The sequence below is a fragment of the Artemia sp. Qi Xiang Cuo genome, chromosome 19 (genome assembly GCF_049724085.1).
Source record: "Artemia sp. Qi Xiang Cuo chromosome 19, ASM4972408v1, whole genome shotgun sequence".
Taxonomy (NCBI): Eukaryota; Metazoa; Arthropoda; class Branchiopoda; order Anostraca; family Artemiidae; genus Artemia; species Artemia sp. Qi Xiang Cuo.
The window spans coordinates 12,041,219-12,063,431 of NC_142812.1; the positions used below are offsets into that span (position 1 = coordinate 12,041,219).

Sequence of the window (22,213 nt, forward strand, 5' to 3'; positions counted from 1 at the left end):
GGTAGAAAAGAAATTTTTAAGAACGTAACAAACTTCCTTATGATTTCGGGGTAGATTTCTGGTCTATGCTGTTATTCTCTAAGTAAAGAATAACATTAAACCCCAAAATGAGCAGAATTTATTCCTTAGAGGAGGGGGATTGCCCCCTCCTTATCTACCACTCCACCTTAAGGTAAAAAAAAACGGACTGTGCTCATTAGATTAGAAATTGAGTGTTCTAGTCCTTTTTTTTAAGTCCAGAGGGATTGGAGACCCACCAGCTGCGTGGGGGTGATATTTTCCGGGGGGGATTTTTTCTGTTTTTTTCTTTTCTGGGTGCATTTTCCGTTGGGGGGGGGGTATTTTCCGCGGGTTGTATTTTCGGGGGGGGGGGGGTAAACGCTGGCCACCGAAAAAGGACAAGGAAAGATAATAAAAAAAATACCACTAATATCTTTACGTGCGTCAAACGAGGCATGCTCAATGCTGATAAAAACCAGAAAAGAACAGAAACGGACTTTTATTATCTGGATAGGGTTGGAGTAGCTTTAATACATTTGGTTTGTTTTTTTTGTCTGGGAGGGAGGGGGTCAATTGTTTTTGGTTTTCTTTTAAAAAATATATATTATTTCTGGTTTTCTTATCTCTTCTTGCACTGTTCTTGTTGTTTTATTCTTTCGGTTTCGTATTGCTTTCGTTTTTATTATTTTGTTATACTAACATAAATGAATAGATAAATCTTAAGACGAGTTCATCTAAAATTTAATTAAAAACAAAAATTTAGCTAATGCCCACGTCCCTAACTTTATAAATCTAAGTCCTACTGCGTCACTGGCGCTTCATTGAAAGCGAATTATATTACAAATATTCCCTTTTCCAGTAATTACAGCATTGAAATAAAAATAAAAATTACACTACTCAAATTTTACCTATTCAATTTTATTTGTTATAAAAAAGAATTTACTTTTTAAATTTTGTTTATTTAAATGGAATTAAACCTTTAGCCTCCTTATAGTATATTAAACGCTAAATGCATATTAAATGCGCTCATATCTTGTGGCAGTTAAATATTTCTCTTTCTCCTTGTAATATGAAACATTGCATTCAGACGCCTACAGAAATTTTAGCCCACTTCGCCACTGCAGAAGTGGGTGGTTCTGACCGATAACCAGCTGAAAATTTTCGATGAAATCAGATTCCAACTCGGGTGTTTAGCCTGTTGGGAAAATGAATTTTGACTATAACTAATGGGTTTGAATATAACCTATTGGGGATAATGGGTTTTGACTATGTACTATGCGCCTGAGTTCGTTCAGTTCGTTCTGTAGCCTGCTGCAACTATGTTTGAAATGAGTCTTTATCTGGGTCTACCAAGAGATCTGAAAGGTATTGTGTGGGAAATAGAGTAGAAAAGGAATAGCATATATTAGCAATAAGTAGGGTACTTACGTATTATACTTACCTCACGGTTGCTCTTGATCTGTTTAAAACTGGTTTATCTGTGTCCACTCGGAGATAATCAGCTTAGCCTTAGTGAGATAAACTACTATGCAGATATGTTTGAATCCAATGTTTGATAGATAGAGTTGGTTAGGTTAGGCGTCCAAGGTAATGCTTTGAAAGCTGGCTTCATTTCAAAATTCTTCCCTGTAGTTCTCGTTACTTGGTTACTAACATATCTCATTTTCACCAGAGTTTAGGTATACTTCAGTATTATTAACTTAACTTTACTTTTTAGGTGTTGTTGCGATAATACATAGGTACCATAAGTAGGAATAAAAGCTGAAATGTACTGACCAATTCACTACCACAAGGACTATAAAGAACCTTTAATCATGAAACTGAGATCAATGCAAAAGTCAAAATAAAAGTTAAAACTTGAAAATAAGTATAATTTACGTGACACTTAAATAAGAACTGATTTTCTGTGTGACTCATTAATTTTTGTTGGATCATAAATTTCCAGTTCATCCATTGCCGTGAGAAAGCTGTAGTCAATTGGACATGGTGCTTTGAATGTTTCAGGACAAGCAGGGCCAAACAAGAACTGACCAGGGCCATGAGGTGTTCTTCCCAAAATAAAATTTGCAAAACTATGTCTGAATATTGGCCATGTTAAATTAATTTGACCATTCTGCAATGAAATAACAGTTTTGAGCGTTTTGCACGAGTATTGACGATGGATGATACAATTATGTTACTTGTGTTCCATCATTTCATATGGGGGGGGGGGGCTTAAGGCTTGAGATCTGTAAGAGGATGCCGAGAATAATACAAAGTCCGGAAAGAGTCAATGTGCTTGGGCTAGATTAGCAAACGAAAAGATCTATAAGAAATTTAGGTACTTACGCATTATATGGGTCTAAGGAAACCAGAGACGAAAAACCCGCCAGACAGGTTAACTCAAGACACCGCTATAGAGTAATGCAATGCAAAGCGTGGTTTTCATTGTGTTTACCATATTTAAACTGTTGTTTTTTTGTTATAGGGGGGGGGAGGTACCTGGGTTAGGTTAGGTTACGTATTTAGTATATGCTATGCTTTTAACCCCCCCCCCTAATGTGCAAATACATAGCCTAAATTTGCTTATAAACTATTATATATTCATCCTATTTTATTTCATTTCATTAGCATTAACCAAACTTGACTTTAGAAGGGCCCATATAATGCGTAAGTACCGACATTTATAATACGCAATTTATAATGCGCAATTACAATTTATAATATTGCAATTTATAATACACGATACAGTTTTCTTGACCTATATTTAGTTATGACCTAGGGCAAATGTAATTTTTTAAATGAATAAACTACTTCATTATGTTAGATTTTGTTAACACATAAAAACAACAACACATAGAAAAAAACCGTGTCTCTGTTGCATAGTTATTCTAATTTTGTTGATTTTTTGTGCTATTAATTAAAAAAACTTTCCGAAAAATAAGTTTTTCAAAGAAAAGTAAATGCCATTTTAAACTTAAGCTCAGCAGATACACATACCTGTTACAATTCAAACTCAAAATGACCACAAATTACTATTAAAGAAAAAATGAAACCCAAAACGAACAAAAATTAGATAAACAATCATAGCAAAAAACATACAACAATTAATAATGTAAACGAATAAATAGATCTTAAAGCGAGTAATGCTTAGATTGAATATGAAAATCAAGCTTAAAACGAAAACAAATATTTTGCTATTAAAGTATAAATGAAATTTAAAACGAACAGAAATTAAATAAACAATAAATGCGAACAAACATATAATATATATTAGTGTAAATGAATAAATAAATCTTAAAACGAGTGAAACTTAAATTGAATATGCAAATCAAGTTTGAATCGAATAAAAATAACTAAATGAATATCTAACAGGTATTTGAACAAAATGAATATCTAAAAATTTAATAGAATGTGTTTGGTGGGCGTGAGAGAGGGTTTAGTTGCTCTCCATTCACTTTCGACTATTAAATAGGACACTAGTCCTCTCAATTTCCAATCGAATGAGCCCTTTTTAAAGCTTCTACAACAAAAATGTCTATAAAAACGTTATATGCCCCAAGGGCATAGCTTACGACCCTTGTCATGATGGCTATGAGGGGGAGGGTTATCATCCTCAAAGACATAATTTCCAGACCTTTCAACTACGTTGAACAAAATGGCCATATCAAAATGTTGATCAGAAACGTTTTGGGAAATGATAGGCGTTGGAGGGGGGGATTATCCCTCGATTACTTTCGAGTATTTAAAGGGGCAATATCCCTCTCAATTTCCAATTGAAAGAGCTCTTTTTGAATTTTTTACGACAACACTTTCTATATGACATTATATGCCCCCAGGGTATAACTTACAACCTTAGCCCCGAAGGCTGTTGGAGGTTGTTATACTCAAAAACATAATTTTCGGACCCTTCAACTACATTCAAAAAAATTGCTACATCAAAATGTTGACCGGAAGTGTTTGGGGAAATGATGGCTATAGGGGGGGGGGGGCATTCGCCCTCTGATCGCCTTTGACTATTATTAAGGGCACTAACCCTCTCAATTCCCAATTGAATGAGTCTTTTCTGAAGTTTCTACGACGACGCTGGCAAAGACCTAATTTCCAAAACTTTCAACTACGTCGAACAAAATATCTATCTAAAAATGTTGATTGGATGTGTTTGGGGAAATAATAGGCGTGAGAGGGGCGATATTTGCCTTCTAATTACTTTCGACTATTGAATCGGGTACTAACATTTTCAATTTCCAATCGAATGAGCCCTTTTTGAAGTTTCTACTATAACGCTTTCTATAAAACCTTATATACCCCCAGGGAATAACATACAACCCTTGCGCTGAGGGCTGTGGAGGGAGTTTCATCCTCAAAAACATAATTTCTAGACTTTTCAACTACGTTGAACAAAATGGCTATCTCAAAATTTTTATTGGATGTTTTTGGGGAAATGGTGGGCGTGGTGTTAGTTTTCCTCCAATCAATTTTCACTATTAAAAAGGGAACTACCCCTTTGACGTTTTCGAACCTTCTATTACAACGCTCTATAAAAACCTTATTTGCCCACAGGGCATAACTTCAAACCCTTGTCCTGAGGGGTGTGTGTGTGGGGGGGGGGGGTTATCATCCTCAAAGACATAATATCCAGAACTTTCAACTCCGTTGAAAAAAATGGCTATCTCAAAATTTTGATTGGATGTGTTTGGCGAAAGAGTGGGAGTGAGAGGGAGGTTTGTTGCATTCCAATCACTTTTGACTAGCCTATTAAAAAGGGCACTAGCCCTTTAAATTTCCAATTGAATGAGCCTTTTTTGAAGTTTCTACGACAACATTTTCAATAAAAAACATTACATGCCCCCATGGCATAACTTACAGCCTTAGCCCTGAGGGCTCCGGGGGGTTCTAACCTTTAAAGAACTAATTTCCAAATCTTTCATCTACGTTGAACAAAATGACTATCTAAAATTTTGATTGGACATGTCTGGGGAAATAGTGAGCTTGAGAGGGGGGCTTGTTACCCTCCAATCACTTTCGACTATTAAAAAGGGCAATAGCACTTTCAATTTTCAATCGAATGCGCCCTTTTTCAAGTTTCTACGACAAATATTTCAATAAAAACCTTACATGCCCCCAGGGTATAACTTATAACCCTTGCCCTGGGGGATCTGAGGGGGTTATCATCCTCAAAGAGCTAATTTCCAGAACTTTCAACTACGTTGAACAACATGGCTGTCTCAAAATTTTGATTGGATGTGTTTGGATAAATGGTGGGCGTGGAAGAGGTGTCGCGTTAGTTGAGAGGAGCGTTAGTTGCCCTCCAATCACTTTCCACTATTAAAAAGGGCACTAACAATTTCAATTTCAAATTGAATGGGCCCCTTTTGAAGTTTCTACGACAACGCTTTCTACGAAAATCTTATATGCCCCCAGGGCCTAACTTATAATCCTTGCCCTGAGGGCTGTGAGGGGGTTGTTATCCTCAAAGACCTAATTTTCAGAACTTTCAACTACGTTGAACAAAATGGCTATCTCAAAATTTTGATTGGATGTGTTTGGGGAAAAGGTGGGCGTGATTGAGGGGTTAGTTGCCCTCCAATCACTTTTGACTATTAAAAATGGCACTAGTCCTTTGAATTTCCAATCGAATGAGGCTTTTTTGAAGTTTCTACGACAACGGTTTCTGTGAAATTCTTATATGCACCCAGGGTATAACTTAAAACCCTTGCCCTGGGGGCTGGGGGGGGGCTCAATGGGCTTAATGCCTCAATCCAACCTGAATGGGTAGATATCTGGGTGGCCGCAGCAATGAGAGATGACTGGTGACTCTTGGATGCCCTAAGGGCCTCTGAAGGAATAGGAGGATCTAAGGTCTAAGGTAAGGAGGGCTGTGGGGGAGTGTCCATCTCAAAAACACAATTTCCCTCTAGAAATCAACTACGCTGAGCAAAATGGCTATCTCCAAATTTTGAGTGGATGTATTTGGGGAAATGGTGGGCGTGGAAAGGGTGTTAGTTGCCTTCCAATCACTTTCGACTACTAAAAAGGCTACTAGCCATTTCAATATCCAATGGCATGAGCCTTTTTTGAAGTTTCTACGACAACGCTTTCTATAAAAGTCCTCCTCCATCCCAATCTATTTAAAGCCTCCCTTTTTACACCCGCCCATGATGTTCCCATTTCCTTTAAATCTTTCTTTATTACGTCCTCCCACCCTAGACGAGGACGACCTGCTTTCCGTTTAGCCCTAGACGGTTTCCAGTAAAGTTTCCAGTAGCACTAGAGAGCACGCCGTCTAGTGCGAAATTCCCTGTTGACACTCTAGATGCCCTCCAATTCTCCAGCTTTTTTTTTACCGGTAATCATACGAATGTAGGCTAATCTTTTACGTTATAAAGACAACATTTTTCGGCAATAAGAAGGGAGCTATAACCAAGCTCACTTCTAAGCATTAATCGTAATGAAATGGGAGTAAAGATTAATCTATACCCTCCCCCGCAGGCTTTCGTCTATATTTATTTGAATGGTCTCAGAAAGTTCTAATATTTGGGCGTAAAAAATGCAATTATTGAGGTATCTCCCACCTTCCCCATCTACGCAAAGACAAATATTCCCTTCTCCCAAGTAGCTGATGTAAACTTATATATTACTTTACATGGTCTTATCACACATCAAGTGAATCAGCTTAGTAAAATGAAGGTTTAAAATACGTATCTTAACCGTTATGCGTATACGTATATACGTATTATACGTATACGTATATTAACCGTTTTATATGAGCTGCTTGACTATTTAGGAACGAATGTGCTACCATATGGAATTATTGCCTCTGATAGCTTGATCTACCGTCTTGATCTACAGTCTGAAGATCAAGAATGTATTTCATGAATTTCTGTAGATCAAGAATTCTGTGAGACCTTTGATCTTCTACATAACTGAAGCCATCACAACCTCTACAATAGGATTTTCTTATCGATAGATATATTACATACATTTGTTAGAATCCATTAAAGAACTTCGTATAAATAGAAAAAGAAAATAACACCATTTAAGATTGATCTACTTGATATACTAGATCTGGAAGCTTGATCTACAGTCTTTGAATAATTTTAGTTTTAATCAATTAGTTTTCAATCGATAACAAATTTACCCTCTTTGGGTCAAAGATGTAGTTCGGTGCCACAAGATGTTAGAAAACTTGCTTTAGCTGCAGTCCAATCTTTTTGGCTACTTAAGAAGGACACTAATAATTTGAATTTCCATTCAAATGAGCCGTCTCTAGATTTTCCATGACCATTGGTTCGATATGACAAACCTGGTAACATGTTTGTAATTTTCTTTCTTGACAAAAACGTGCAAAATTCCACACTTTTCTTGATGGGAGACTGCAACCTCTACAACGGGATTGTCTGATGTGCTGGAGTTGTGGTATAATTTCTATTAAGATTTATGGTCCCCTTGGGGTGTTTCCCTCTTTTTTCTCAAAAATCATGGAAATTTTTCTCAGGCTCGTAGCTATTAATGCGTAGCTTCAAGCTTGAAGAATTTTGCGTATTTGGAATCACAATAAAAATCGAATTCTTTTGATGTACATGCTGTTGTCAAAATTTCTTTTTTGAGTTTTGGTTACTAATAGCCCAAGCTGCTCATTACTTAAAGTTTGTTACCACGAACAATTTGATTAACAATTTAAGAAATTATAAACTTTCATAATTTATTCAGCAATGGTCTAGTTGAAGCATAAATGTTATATATTTTAGACTATAACATCTGGTTCAAAGTGGAAAATTACCGCTTATATTACCGCTTATAAGCGGAAATTACCACTTAAATTAATATCCGTTTTAGAGCTGATATTTACCTCAGTCACTGCTCGATATGCCTCTTTCTAGTTGAAGCATAAATGTTATATTATTTAAAACTATAAAATCCAGTTCAAAGTGGAAAATGCGTATTTGGAATCAGAATAAAAATCGAATTCTTTTGATGTACATGCTGTTGTCAAAATTTCTTTTTTGAGTTTTGGTTACTAATAGCCCAAGCTGCTCATTACTTAAAGTTTGTTACCACGAACAATTTGATTAACAATTTAAGAAATTATAAACTTTCATAATTTATTCAGCAATGGTCTAGTTGAAGCATAAATGTTATATATTTTAGACTATAACATCTGGTTCAAAGTGGAAAATTACCGCTTATATTACCGCTTATAAGCGGAAATTACCACTTAAATTAATATCCGTTTTAGAGCTGATATTTACCTCAGTCACTGCTCGATATGCCTCTTTCTAGTTGAAGCATAAATGTTATATATTTAAAACTATAACATCCAGTTCAAAGTGGAAAATTACAACTTATATTACCGCTTATAAGCGGGAATTACAGCTCAAATTAATATTCAGTTTAGAGCTGAAATTTACCTAAATCATTGCTCGATATGCCTCTTTCTAGCTGAAGCATAAATGTAATAAATTCTAGAATATAATATCCAGTTCAAAGTGGAAAATTACCACTTATTGCCGCTTATATTACCGCTTATAAGTGGGAATTACTGCTTAAATTAATATCCAGCTTAGAGCTAAAATTTACCTCAGTCAGTGCTCGACATGCCTCTTTCTAGTTGAAGCATAAATGTTATATATTCTAGACTATAACATCCAGTTCAAAGTGGAAAATTACAACTTATATTACCGCTTATAAGCGGTAATTACTGCTTAAATTAATATCCAGTTTAGAACTGAAATTTACCTCAGTTATTGCTCTATATGCCTCTTTCTAGTTGAAGCATAAATGTTATATATTCTAGACTATAACGTCCAGTTCAAAGTGGAAAATTACCGCTTATAAGCGGAAATTATCGCTTAAATTAATATCCGTTTTAGAGCTGATTATTACCTCAGTCATTGCTCGATATGCCTCTTTCTAGTTGAAGCATAAATGTTACATATTCTAGATTATGACATCCAGCTCAAAGTGGAAAATTACAACTTGTATTACCGCTTATAATCGGAAATTACTGCTTAAATTAATATCCAGTTTATAGCTGAAATTTACCTCAGTTATTGCTCGATATGTCTCTTTCTAGCTGAAGCATAAATGTTATATATTCTAGACTATAAAATCCAGTTCAAAGTGGAAAATTACAACTTATATTACCGCTTATAAGCGGAAATTACCGCTTAAATTAATATCCGTTTTAGAGCTGATATTTACCTCAGTCATTGTTCGATATGCCTCTTTCTAGTTGAAGCATAAATGTTATATATTCTAGACTATAAAATCCAGTTCAAAGTGGAAAATTACCGCTTATATTATCGCTTATAAGCGGAAATTACTGCTTAAATTTATATCCAGTTTAGAGCTGAAATTTATCTCAGTTATTGCTCGATATGCCTCTTTCTAGTTGAAGCATAAATGTTATATATTCTAGACTATAACATCCAGTTCAAAGTGGAAAATTACAACTTATATTACCGCTTATAAGCGGAAATTACTGCTTAAATTAATATCCGTTTTAGGGCTGATATTTACCTCAGTCATTGCTCGATATGCCTCTTTCTAGTTGAAGCATAAATGTTATATTCTAGACTATAACATCCAGTTCCAAGTGGAAAATTACCGCTTATAAGCGGAAATTACCGCTTAAATTAATATCCGTTTTAGAGCTGATTATTACCTCAGTCATTGCTCGATATGCCTCTTTCTAGTTGAAGCATAAATGTTACATATTCTATACTATAACATCCAGCTCAAAGTGGAAAATTACAACTTATATTACCGCTTATAATCGAAAATTACTGCTTAAATTAATATCCAGTTTAGAGTTGAAATTTACCTCAGTTATTGCTCGATATGTCTCTTTCTAGCTGAAGCATAAATGTTATATATTCTAGACTATAACAACCGGTTCAAAGTAGAAGATTACCCCTTATAGGGGCTTATATTACCGCTTATAAGTGAAAATTACCGCTTAAATTAATATTCAGTTTAGAGCTGAAATTTACCTAAGTCATTGCTCGATATGCCTCTTTCTAGCCGAAGCATAAATTTAGTAAATTCTAGACTATAATATCCAGGTCAAAGTGTAAAATTACCACTTATAGCCGCTTATATTACCGCTTATAAGTGGGAATTACCGCTTAAATCAAAATCCAGTTTAGAGCTGAAATTTACCTCAGTTATAGCTCGATATGCTTCTTTTTAGTTGAAGAATAAATGTTATATATTCTAGACTATAACATCCAGTTCAAAGTGGAAAATTACAACTTATATTACCGCTTATAAGCGGAAATTACCGCTTAAATTAATATCAGTTTTAGGGCTGATATTTACCTCAGTCATTGCTCGATATGCCTCTTTCTAGTTGAAGCATAAATGTTATATTCTAGACTATAACATACAGTTCAAAGTGGAAAATTACCGCTTATATTACCGCTTATAAGCGGAAATTACTACTTAAATTTATATCCAGTTTAGAGCTGATATTTACCTCAGTCATTGCTCGATATGCCTCTTTCTAGTTGAAGCATAAATGTTATATATTCTAGACTATAAAATCCAGTTCAAAGTGGAAAATTACAACTTATATTACCGCTTATAAGCGGGAATTACCGCTTAAATTAATATCCGTTTTAGAGCTGATATTTACCTCAGTCATTGCTCGATATGCCTCTTTCTAGTTGAAGCATAAATGTTATATATTCTAGACTATAAAATCCAGTTCAAAGTGGAAAATTACAACTTATATTACCGCTTATAAGCGGAAATTACCGCTTAAATTAATATCCGTTTTAGAGCTGATATTTACCTCAGTCATTGTTCGATATGCCTCTTTCTAGTTGAAGCATAAATGTTATATATTCTAGACTATAACATCCAGTTCAAAGTGGAAAATTACAACTTGTATTACCGCTTATAAGCGGAAATTACTGATTAAATTAATATCCAGTTTAGAGCTATAATTTACATCAGTTATTGCTCGATATGCCTCTTTCTTGTTGAAGCATAAATGTTATATATATTCTAAACTATAAAATCCAGTTCAAAGTGGAAAATTACCGCTTATATTACCGCTTATAAGCGGAAATTACTGCTTAAATTAATATTCAGTTTAGAGCTGAAATTTACCTCAGTTATTGCTCGATATGCCTCTTTCTAGTTGAAGCACAAATGTTATATATTCTAGACTATAACATCCAGTTCAAAGTGGAAAATTATAACTTATATTACCGCTTATAAGCGGAAATTACTGCTTAAATTAATATCCAGTTTAGAGCTAAAATTTACCTCAGTTATTGCTCGATATAATTCTTTCTAGTTGAAGCATAAATGTTATATATTCTAGACTATAACATCCAGTTCAAAGTGGAAAATTATAACTTATATTACCGCTTATAAGCGGAAATTACTGCTTAAATTAATATGCAGTTTAGAGCTGAAATTTACCTCAGTTATTGCTCGATATGCCTCTTTCTAGTTGAAGCACAAATGTTATATATTCTAGACTATAAAATCCAGTTCAAAGTGGAAAATTACAATTTACATTACCGCTTATAAGCGGAAATTACTGCTTAAATTAATATCCAGTTTAGAGCTGAAATTTACCTCAGTTATTGCTCGATATGCCTCTTTCTAGTTGAAGCACAAATGTTATATATTCTAGACTATAAAATCCAGTTCAAAGTGGAAAATTACAATTTATATTACCGCTTATAAGCGGAAATTATTGCTTAAATTAATATCCAGTTTAGAGCTGAAATTTACCTCAGTTATTGCTCGATATGCCTCTTTCTAGTTGAAGCACAAATGTTATATATTCTAGACTATAACATCCAGTTCAAAGTGGAAAATTATAACTTATATTACCGCTTATAAGCGGAAATTACTGCTTAAATTAATATCCAGTTTAGAGCTGAAATTTACCTCAGTTATTGCTCGATATGCCTCTTTCTAGTTGAAGCACAAATGTTATATATTCTAGACTATAAAATCCAGTTCAAAGTGGAAAATTACAATTTATATTACCGCTTATAAGCGGAAATTACTGATTAAATTAATATCCAGTTTAGAGCTGTAATTTACATCAGTTATTGCTCGATATGCCTTTTTCTTGTTGAAGCATAAATTTTATATATTCTAGACTATAACATCCAGTCCAAAGTGGGAAATTACCGCTTATATTACCGATTATAAGCGGAAATTAAGATTTAAATTAATATCCAGTTTAGAGCTGAAATTTACCTCAGTTATTGCTCGATATGCTTCTTTCTAGTTGAAGCACAAATGTTATATATTCTAGACTATAACATCCAGTTCAAAGTGAAAAATTACTGCTTATTTTACCTCTTATAAGCGGAAATTACCGCTTAAATTAATATCCGTTTTAGAGCTAATATTTACCTCAGTCATTGCTTGATATGCCTCTTTCTAGTTGAAGCATAAATGTTATATATTCTAGACTATAACATTCCAGTTCAAAGTGGAAAATTACCGTTTATATTACCGATTATAAACGGAAATTACCGCTTAAATTAATATCCAGCTTAGAGCTGAAATTTACCTCAGTCATTGCTCGATATGCCTATTTCTAGTTGAGGCATAAATGTTAAATATTCTAGACTATAACATCCAGTTCAAAGTGGAAAATTACCGCTTATATTACTGATTATAAGCGGAAATTAACACTTAAATTAATATCCAGTTTAGAGCTGAAATTTACCTCAGTCATTGCTCGATATGCCTCTTTAGTAATGCTTTCCAGGTCTTCAGTCAACTCAATTCCCAGGAATCTACTATGAAACTCTTTGAATTCTCGTTTCGTAATGGAACCTGATCCTGAAATAACAATACAATTGAAATAGATATTCGTACACATTTATGGTAAATGTTTTTGCAAAACTTTTGCTTGCTAATCTCTTTTTTTGCATCTACTCTTTTGAAAACCATTCCAGTCTACTAGCCACCAGGGCCATCCAGATAAATCTTTGAGCTGTGTCAGTGTTTTGGTTCTGGATTCAAAAGCCTCTTGAATTGAGCTTAAAAAAAAAAACAATTCAAGAGAAAAATACCTTAGAAGTCAAGGTTACAATACGTGCGCCCAAGCTGTTGCCAAGTTTTACCACCTAGGCCATATTTTTGGTGCCACTGAAGTAAACAAAATATGCTATATGCACCCAAATAAGTACCATGTATCTACAGCAAAATATGTAGTATTGTGGGGAAATTAAAAACAGGTCTTTTGGGTTTGTGTCCCCTGTCCCTGATTTGCAAGGGTTCTTATGGGCTATCCCATAGTTTTCTATGTTTCTTTGTTTTCTACTTTTGACCATTTTTGTATTTATTTTACGCCTGCTCCTTTTTCTGAATATAACTTTTAATTATTGTCAGAAGGAGGGAACTCAATTTCATACACTAAGTGAAGAATTGAGCATCAAGTTCTTTTTTAGGAGTAGGACTGAGATTGCCAAAAAAGCACAAACGCGATTTTATACATTTTAAGTAATTGTAGAAATGTTTATCGTTTGATTTGGGGACGAGGGCTTACGTTCCCTTTGTATCACTTCTTCCTAGATGGATACTATGAAAACTGTGCTAGACAGGAATACCCCATCCCATTTGGATGCATATACAGTAAAGACTGTGGCACTTGTAGTAATTTCATTTACGAAATATGTTAGGGATTCCTATCACGGAGGAGATTTTTCACCTTTGAGTTAGAATAAAATGCAAGACCAATTGTGATTTCTTGAAGAAGAAGAATATGTATTCTTTTTGATGCTGCTAAAATAAAAATAAAAAAAATAAAAAAGTAGACGTTTGAATTTATTTAGCTCTGAATAACAGTCAAAATTGGCTTTTTAAGGATTATAGGCAAAGTCAATAACCTATAGTAGGGCAGGAGAGCCTGATTCCTCATTGCCACCTGTAGCACAAAAGTGTTATTTTAGCACTATTTCATTATTTTTTGGCACTGTACCGCGTGCACCTCATCAACCACAGAGTGTATGGGGATCGTAACCTGGGCCAAACTGGAAATTATGAAGTAGGTTGAAACCAGGCGTGTTGTGAATTTTTGGCTAAGATATGCATTTTTTTTCTAAGCGAGTACCACTATTAACAAAGATTTGAATTTTAACAGAAGAGGATAAACTGCAACAAGTGTAAATTGTCAAATGCCATTTGACATTTCACGTGACATTTCAGTGACAAGTGAAATATCAAGTGCTATCTGAATCTCAGCTGGTATATCCGATTAAAAGCAAAATTCTTGTCGATTGTTAATTTTTCTGTGAAATATTTTTTGAGAATACTCCGAAATTTATCTTTGAGGCAGCCAAAATGAAAGACTTAAATTTAATCATTTATAATAGTTGAGCAATAAACTTAATCAACAAACATTTGTTTTTTTTAAAAACACTTTCTTCTAGACGGAGGAAAATATTCTAATCAAAGTGCTTAAAGTTAAATATTTAATCTAAAATAAAACATATTATAATATATTCATATATTAATTTTCGTTATTTAGATTATAATAACATTATAATTGACAATTATTACTAATAATGATAAAAATGATAATAATAACAACAGTAATAATAGATATTATTAATACTATTGTTATTATAAATAATAATGGTTAATAGTAACTGATAATTTATTTAGATTATAATATATTAATTTAAAATATGTACAATATTTAAACTAAATATTTAACTTCAGAATCAAAGGAGGAGCGAAATGAGTATTTGACCCTTTTTCATCAAACGACTTGAAATGTGACTCGTGAAGAAAAATTTAACTCCTACCTAACTTTAATTTGATATAGTATTTTAAATAACCTATTCATGCTTCTCAGAATCACAGGTATAACCATAAGAAGAACTGACGACTAATTGTCGCATAAAACCGACTATGGTTAAAACAACAGCACAAGCTATGTCATTTTTTGGCAATATTCACTTTGGTTGTTGCCATTTTTTTGTGTGCCTTGCGACATGGAGGTTAAAACCATAATTATTAGGGTTTTCCAGGTTAGAAAAAAAATCGTGACATCTGTGCTATCAAGACGTGAAAAATTAAAAAAAAAGCATTCATAAAGAAGCTGTGGCAGTTTAGAAAGTGTGGCTATTTGTGGCAGTCACAAAATTTAGGTCCATTTTTCACTGTTCAACAGAGTTTTCATTTGTTATATTGACTTCCCTTATAAGCTCTTTCCAATTAGCCTACGATATGATTCTCACTATAATTCGGCATTTGGTAATCAGATCGCTGCTTCTTTGGATCTAGAATCGGTATAGCAGATTTTTAATTTCGGGACCAAAAGGTATCCCAAACTGGGCATCTAAAGTATTGGTATGTAGCAAAAATGTTTAATTCTTATGACTACAGTTTGTTTCTTAGAGGGATGTGGATGTAGTATATAAGCGGAGATTTGTCCCTGATTTTCTTGTTTATATACTTTTCAATTGCGTTTTCCTAGCAAAACGGTTAGAGCAAGGAATTGTCAAACCAGAACCCTGTATACATTGGGCTAATATCATGTCATCAACCTTATTTTTTAATTTTTTAAGTGCTAAAATTAGCTATAGATTTTTAGATAAACTGAAGATTTTTAGTTTAAATTTTAGAATATTTAAAGAAATTAAAAATTTTAAAAGTTTAAATATATTTAAGATAAATTTTAAGGTAAACCCCTTTTTTAGATACACTTTTTGGGTACCAAACTAGTGAGCAGCTGCCCCGACCATAGAGCCAAACAAGCAGTTATCGGAGAGCCAATTTTAGTTTTATATCTAATATATATATAATATACTATATATATATATATGTTATTTATGTTTGTGTTTTTGCCCGAATGCTGATTAACGGTATTTATGAATTCCCCACCATAGATATCTTGATGAGAAAAATAATACTTAGGCTAAGCAATTTGGCTTGAATATTTTTTCACATTGAATTTTTTTTTATTTATATTTTTAACATCTGGCCTTTTTCCTCAGACGGCAGTTGTTTCTCCTAAGCTTGTTTCCCCTAAAAATCTTAACATCGTGGTTAAGACGATACAAGAAAGGCCTTTCGACAAAGCTACAAATTTAGTAAACATCATGAAGTTTGGGATAGTTTTCTAGCTGAAAGGAAAAAAAAAATAATTTGCCATTCAATGCTCTTTCCAAACATAATAATGCTACCATTACAACCACATTCCGACTACAACAGTCCAGTGGCGGTCCTGACCTCTTTTGCGCCCAGGGAAAAATCTTGATTAGCCCCTCCCCTTATCTCCCATAAAATTTGTATTCCAAATTTTAAGAAAATTGTCATTTATTAACAAAAATATTTTCAACTTAATAATTAATTAATAATTTATGTTTTAATGTATTGTTCAAATTATTTAATTATTATTTTAATTTAATTATCTCAGTTATTATAATCTAATAATCACCTTTAATTGTTGATTTATTTTTATTTTCAATCTATTTTTAGTAATTAATTACTTATGTATTAATTAGTTTTAGTTATTTGTTCCACCCTCTACTGTATTTTAATAGAAACAAAATTTCAAAATTACAAAATGACTATAACCATTATATTATTTATTTCACATTTTGCGCCCCTAAAATCACTACACCAAGGGTAAGGGCCCCCTCTGCCCTCCCCCTAAAACCGCCTCTACAACAGTCCTAACTGCGGTTAAAGTTGTAAGAGTACAGTCCTCCTAAAAGTGTATGGTTTAAGTTTAACAGAAGATATCACTAAAAGGTAGTCATAACTAGGAATAAAAAAATGCTGGAAATGACCTACGACTTTTGTGAGGGTAATTATAACTAGGAATTTAGGAGTTAACAAAAGATACTGCAAAATGACTTACCACTCCTGTTTATCAGCAGGAATAAAATTCTAGGTATTGTTTGTAGCCACAGAGGCAACGAGGCAAACGAGTGGCATCCATCTAAAAGATTGCCCCAGGCATCTAACCATTCTTCTAATCCAACACTTTCATATAATGCTGAAATAAGAGTAACATTTAAATTTATTTTAATAAAAGTAGATTAATAAATTCGCTCTTTTTCGGAGTTTTGCCATTCTGCAAAACTCCAGAATACCCTAGTTTACCATTTCCGACTAAAATAAAAATAGTTTTGGAACTCGCACAATAATCAGGTCTTCGGTGATAATACCGAGGGTCATTGGAGCTTATGATTGAGGTGATTGAGGTAACAATTGACAGATTCTGAGAAATAAAGGCATATAAGGTGGGAATAGCTTCTTGATGATTTACACATGGGGAACCAAATAATAAAATCGATGAGACGATAGCGTGTCCCTGTAAATGTGGTAAGCCAACCGTGACTCTAATGACTCTATATTTTGTAAGAAATTTCTGATGCTGATCATTTTTCTGCGTAGCACAGGTGCTGATCTCATGATTTTCTGCCTTCGTCCGGGAGTCTAATGCGTGGCTGGGAGCAAATCATTTGACGTCTCCCGGGCCCCCCCCCCCCCAGATTTCTCCAGGTATCCATTTTGAAACTGGTAGACTCAGCCTGAGTGCACCATTGACCTCCGTTCCAAACGAAATAGCCGGCGACACCAGGACTCGAGCCCCTGTTCTAAATATCCCAAGTCTAGGGCGCTAACCACTTGACTTGGTGGTTAATTTAGCCGTTGGATTTAGCTATGATTAAGATAGATAACTTTTACAGTTTGCCAGAAAATATTCTCTCTGTTTATTATCTTTTTCTTTTTTCCAGAATTAAAAATATATTTGAGATATTAATAATTTTCTTTTCTATTTCACGTATTATTTTCAGCTATATTTTTAAATGTATTGTAGATCGTTGCTTTGTTCTATTTGCTGAAGTATTTTTATAATTTCACTTGTATATTTTATATACTCGTCGATTTTGAGAGAATTAAATAAGTAAGTAAAACAATTTTTATTAAACTAATAAAATACAAATAAAAAACTAATAAAAAACGACAATACATTAATTGTTGTTGAAAATAAACAATTCTTTCATTCTTCTAATTCATTCTTCTAACCATTCATGATTCAAGAGGCACTGCGTAAAATCCAGATTTCCACACGAGTAATAGAGAGTTAAGGTTCACCTTGATTTTACTCTGTATTTTTCAAGTTGAAGAAATAAAACAAAGATAAACAGGAATATTCAAACAGATACCTTTAGACAGCCTTATTACCAGGTCTCTCTAAGGGAATAAAGTTGTTTTCTTTGGTATCGATGATAAAAATAAGTTCTGGACATTTTGTCTGACACATACTTATGAAGTTATAGTTACACCAATAAAGTCATCTGGGAATTACGAAGGACAAGTCGATGAAGTATACGCGACAAAAATAAACACAATTTGTAACTAATTGAGATGAAACTGGAGTGCTATTTGTGGTAGTGAATTGAAGACAGTAAAGCTAGCTGAAAGAAAAAGGCCTAAACTAAAAAAAAAAAACCAAATTGATTCTTATACAACAAATTCCGAAAATTGGAAGAAGAATCTATATCTCACCAAAATCCACAAAAAAAATGTGGGAGGGGACGAATAGGGTAACCTGGAGAAACTATGAATCGTCAAGAAGCAGCGAATTGATTCATGCAAAGATGGGTTCTGATATTGTTCATGTGGGATCCAAGTCTTGTATGAATTTCTGACTATTTCGTCCGAGAAAGAATTAAGAAAAAATTAAGAAAGAATTAAGAATTAAGAAAGAATTAAGAATTAAGAAAGAATTAAGAGAAAAAATTGGGGAAAAGGAGCGTAAAAAGTTCTATTTTTGTCATTACTAGTGGCGTGCTGTGGCTATTGTTGATAGTACTCCTGGGCTGTTGCTTGCTGTAATCATGACATAAACTACATATCTAACCACAAATCTCTTAAAAATTTTGCCTTAAAATATATTAATCTTGATTTTATAAGACTCTTTCTAAAAAAAAACCAGGGTAATTTCTTAGCCACACAGCAGTACACGGACTATCATTGGCTTCTTGTCTTCAATAGAACAAGTAAGAGTTAAAACCAGTTTGTGAAAAACACTAATAGTGCTTATACTAATAGTGAAATAGTATTAGAAAGAATGTAGGCACTATAAAATAAACAGTACTAGCGATATCAGAACGTCATAGTCTTGCCAATAGGTTGCATGCCTGGCATCTGCATTAACAGGTGGCTCAATATCTCCAAGAATTTCCAGCTGAAACCCAAGGTCTTTTTAGCGTCTGATAGGTGTCTCTGTGGTGACGCTTTCTAATTAATTCAAAATTGGATTTTAGTAAAAACATTAAGACGGAAATACAAAGTTTCGAAATACCAGTTTTTATTAAGATAAAGAACACATCCTGGTATGTCTATGCTTAATAGGAAATTTAGAAATCACCACTTCCTTGCTATGTGTGTCAATGGGCCCAATAAGATGTGGTTGAGGAAATGTATAAAAGACACATTTTATGGAAACGGGGGGAGATATACTAATTTTATGCCGGACTGACCTCTGGTCCGTTGATTTTAGAAATACCTTGGAATATTGTTGGATTATTGTAAGTGTTCAAGTATCTTATTGTATTGTACTTTATTGTAGATTTATTATACTTGTTGACTCCCTGGGACAGCCAGTCCCAGTGGCTTATATATTATCAGTCCCTGTATCGTTGTGTGTTAGCTGAATAAAGTATTTTGTTATAGCCAACCTCGCTACAATCTTGAACTAGTCCCTCAAATACTTCCAGCTGGTACGCCCCATTCGTCAGGTCATAGCCTAAGGCACGCTACCAAAGTTTATTTGGCCATAGTTATCTCCCCTATAAAGGCAACAACCACAACATCACACCATAATACCTTAAAACCGCTTTACCACATCTCTAAAGTGCATCTCTCGCTGAATTTTCAAAAGTGTTGGATCTTCTTTTGTTAATTCAGGTCAGTTTCAGCTGTGAATTTTTGGGGAAAACATTTTCTGTTCGGTTTGTTTGGATCTGGCTGCTTGCTTTAAAGTAAATAGCATAAGCTGGTCGCTTATGCTAGTTCTCGGTCGATATTTTTTGTGTTCTCACGAGTGTAATCAAGATCCATTATAAGCAATGGGACATTTTCTCTCGTGCTGATAATGGTATGAAAATTGTTCATAAGGTTCAGTGACGACAGATGCTTGCTTATTTTGTGTTTTCCTCTAATCTTCAAAGCTTATGGTAGCAAAAAGAAGAGGTCATCATTAGTTTTCTGCCCAACGACTCAGTTTAGGCAGCTGACCTAATGTACATTAACCAATGTTTTTTTTAACAGCAGATAAGATTAAAAATACCTCTGCTAAGCCCTTAAGTATCTCTACAGGGAGTCGAGGATTGTACCCAAGTTGCAATTGTTTGCACCCCTTCAAAAGAACTCCATATATAGTTGAGTTGTCATTGACGTATGTCTCAGCTAGGAGAAAAACTAAAAAGGATGTTTTGCTAAAACCTGGTAAATACAGAAGCAACAAGTAAGTTTAAAAAAAAACGTATATAAAAACTAATAAATATAAAAACTTGAAAAGTAACACTAGAAATCTTAGGTGAATACATATGTAACATAAAATTATTTACCAAAACGGCAGTTTGTGTATAGTTTATAAGATTTTAGACTGTTTAAACAGAGTTTGTGAAACTCACATTAAAATCACGTAGTGTGTAACTCATACTTTAGGTCATACTACCCAGAACTGCTCACACTGCTCACATAGATATGAGTAACCAAAATGCTGTTTAAATAGACTTCGATCAACATCACAAAAGAAATTCCAGAAAGTATTAGCGTACAAATTAAAAATCGAGAATTGATTGTTTACAAATCTAAAATAATTCATGTTTTTCAATGTTCAAATTTTTTTTTGAAAAGCCCAAAGCAGTTTTAAAATTGAATCAGCCAGTTTGGCCAAAAAAAAACCGTTTGAATAAGGATGAATAGGCAGTCAGATTTTTATAATACCGAGGTTTAGATACGAGTAATTTGAGACAATTAGATTTTTTATAGAGAATTTTTGATTGGCTGAAAAATTAAATGGAAAATTCTGATTGGATTAGGGCTAGCTAAATATTTGTATTAGTTAAGTCTCGTTCTATGGCCCTTAAAACACTTTCGATGGAAAATAAGCTATAGTGGACTGTTCAAGAAATTTATTGAGAGACCAAACAAAATTTTAAAAATGCCAAAGCATGATGCCAAAATTTGGTTTATAAGTCTAAGGATTATCATACAAACCAAATTTGAGCTTAATATTAAAAAAAAAAAACAAAAAAAACATTCCTTATAAAAAAAAAAATAGGCACGAAGCCTCCTTATGTATTACTTCTTCCTTCTATTCTTAGGAACAAAGAAGATTTTTTTTGTAGCAAAACGATAAGGCATTTGTCTTCTTTTGTGATATTAAATAAAAAAAAAAACAAGTTTTTTAAACTGAAAGTAAGGATCGACATTAAAACTTAAAACGAACAGAAATTATTCTGTATATGAAAGGGGCTGTCCCCTCCTCAACGCCTCGCTCTTTACGGTAAAGTTTTACTTTCTCACCACTCTATTTTTGTTAAACAATAAAAAACTTTAGCGTAAAGAGCGAGGCGTTGAGGAGTGGACATCCCCTTTTCGTATACAGAATAATTTCTGTTCGTTTTAAGTTTTAATGTCGCTCCTTACTTTCAGTTTAAAAAACTTGTTTTTTATTTAATTTCTGATCGTTTTTTAATTAAAGCAGCTTTTATTTTGGCTCACCGTCATTGAATAAGCAAACAAAATTTGCATAAAAATTCTTACTTTTGTTTTGCTAAATGGCTGTCTCTAAATTTGGTTCTGACGTAATTTACAAATTAACTTACATAACGAACTTCTATATTCGTATATTTTGCTTCTGGCAAAAAATACAAAGTTACAGATATTTGCAGATATGAGCTTGAAACTTATGTAATAGGGTTTTTCTTATACGCTGAATCTGAAGGTGTGATTTCCATTAAGATTCTTTCACTGGTAGGGGGTGTTTTCTCCCTTTTGAAAAAATCAGGTAAATTTTTCCGGCTCGTAGCCTTTGATAGTAATATAAACTTAATGAAATTATTTTAGAATCAGCATTATAAACCCATTCTTTTGATACATCTATTGACATCAAAATTCCGTTTTTAAAAGTTTCGACTACTATTGAGCCGTATCGCTTGTTTTTTCTTTATTGTTTTTTTTATTACGTATATATTATTACGTATATGAGGGG

At 33.6% G+C, this 22,213-nt stretch overlaps 2 protein-coding genes across 2 annotated transcripts in view; both read right to left on the minus strand.

Annotated features, from left to right (window-relative positions):
- LOC148940506 (E3 ubiquitin-protein ligase NRDP1-like) overlaps positions 1 to 22,213 on the minus strand; it is a 79,629-nt gene that overhangs the window by 48,350 nt on the left and 9,066 nt on the right. The window lies entirely within an intron of this gene.
- LOC148940507 (uncharacterized) overlaps positions 1,811 to 22,213 on the minus strand; it is a 24,557-nt gene continuing 4,154 nt past the window's right edge. The window contains exons 3-5 of the mRNA XM_089105519.1: positions 16,838 to 16,975; positions 12,689 to 12,804; positions 1,811 to 2,113 (exon numbers count right to left, since the gene is read on the minus strand). Coding sequence (XP_088961645.1) covers positions 1,886 to 2,113; positions 12,689 to 12,804; positions 16,838 to 16,975 — 482 coding nt within the window. The 3' untranslated portion in view covers positions 1,811 to 1,885. The remainder of the gene's footprint in view (positions 2,114 to 12,688; positions 12,805 to 16,837; positions 16,976 to 22,213) is intronic.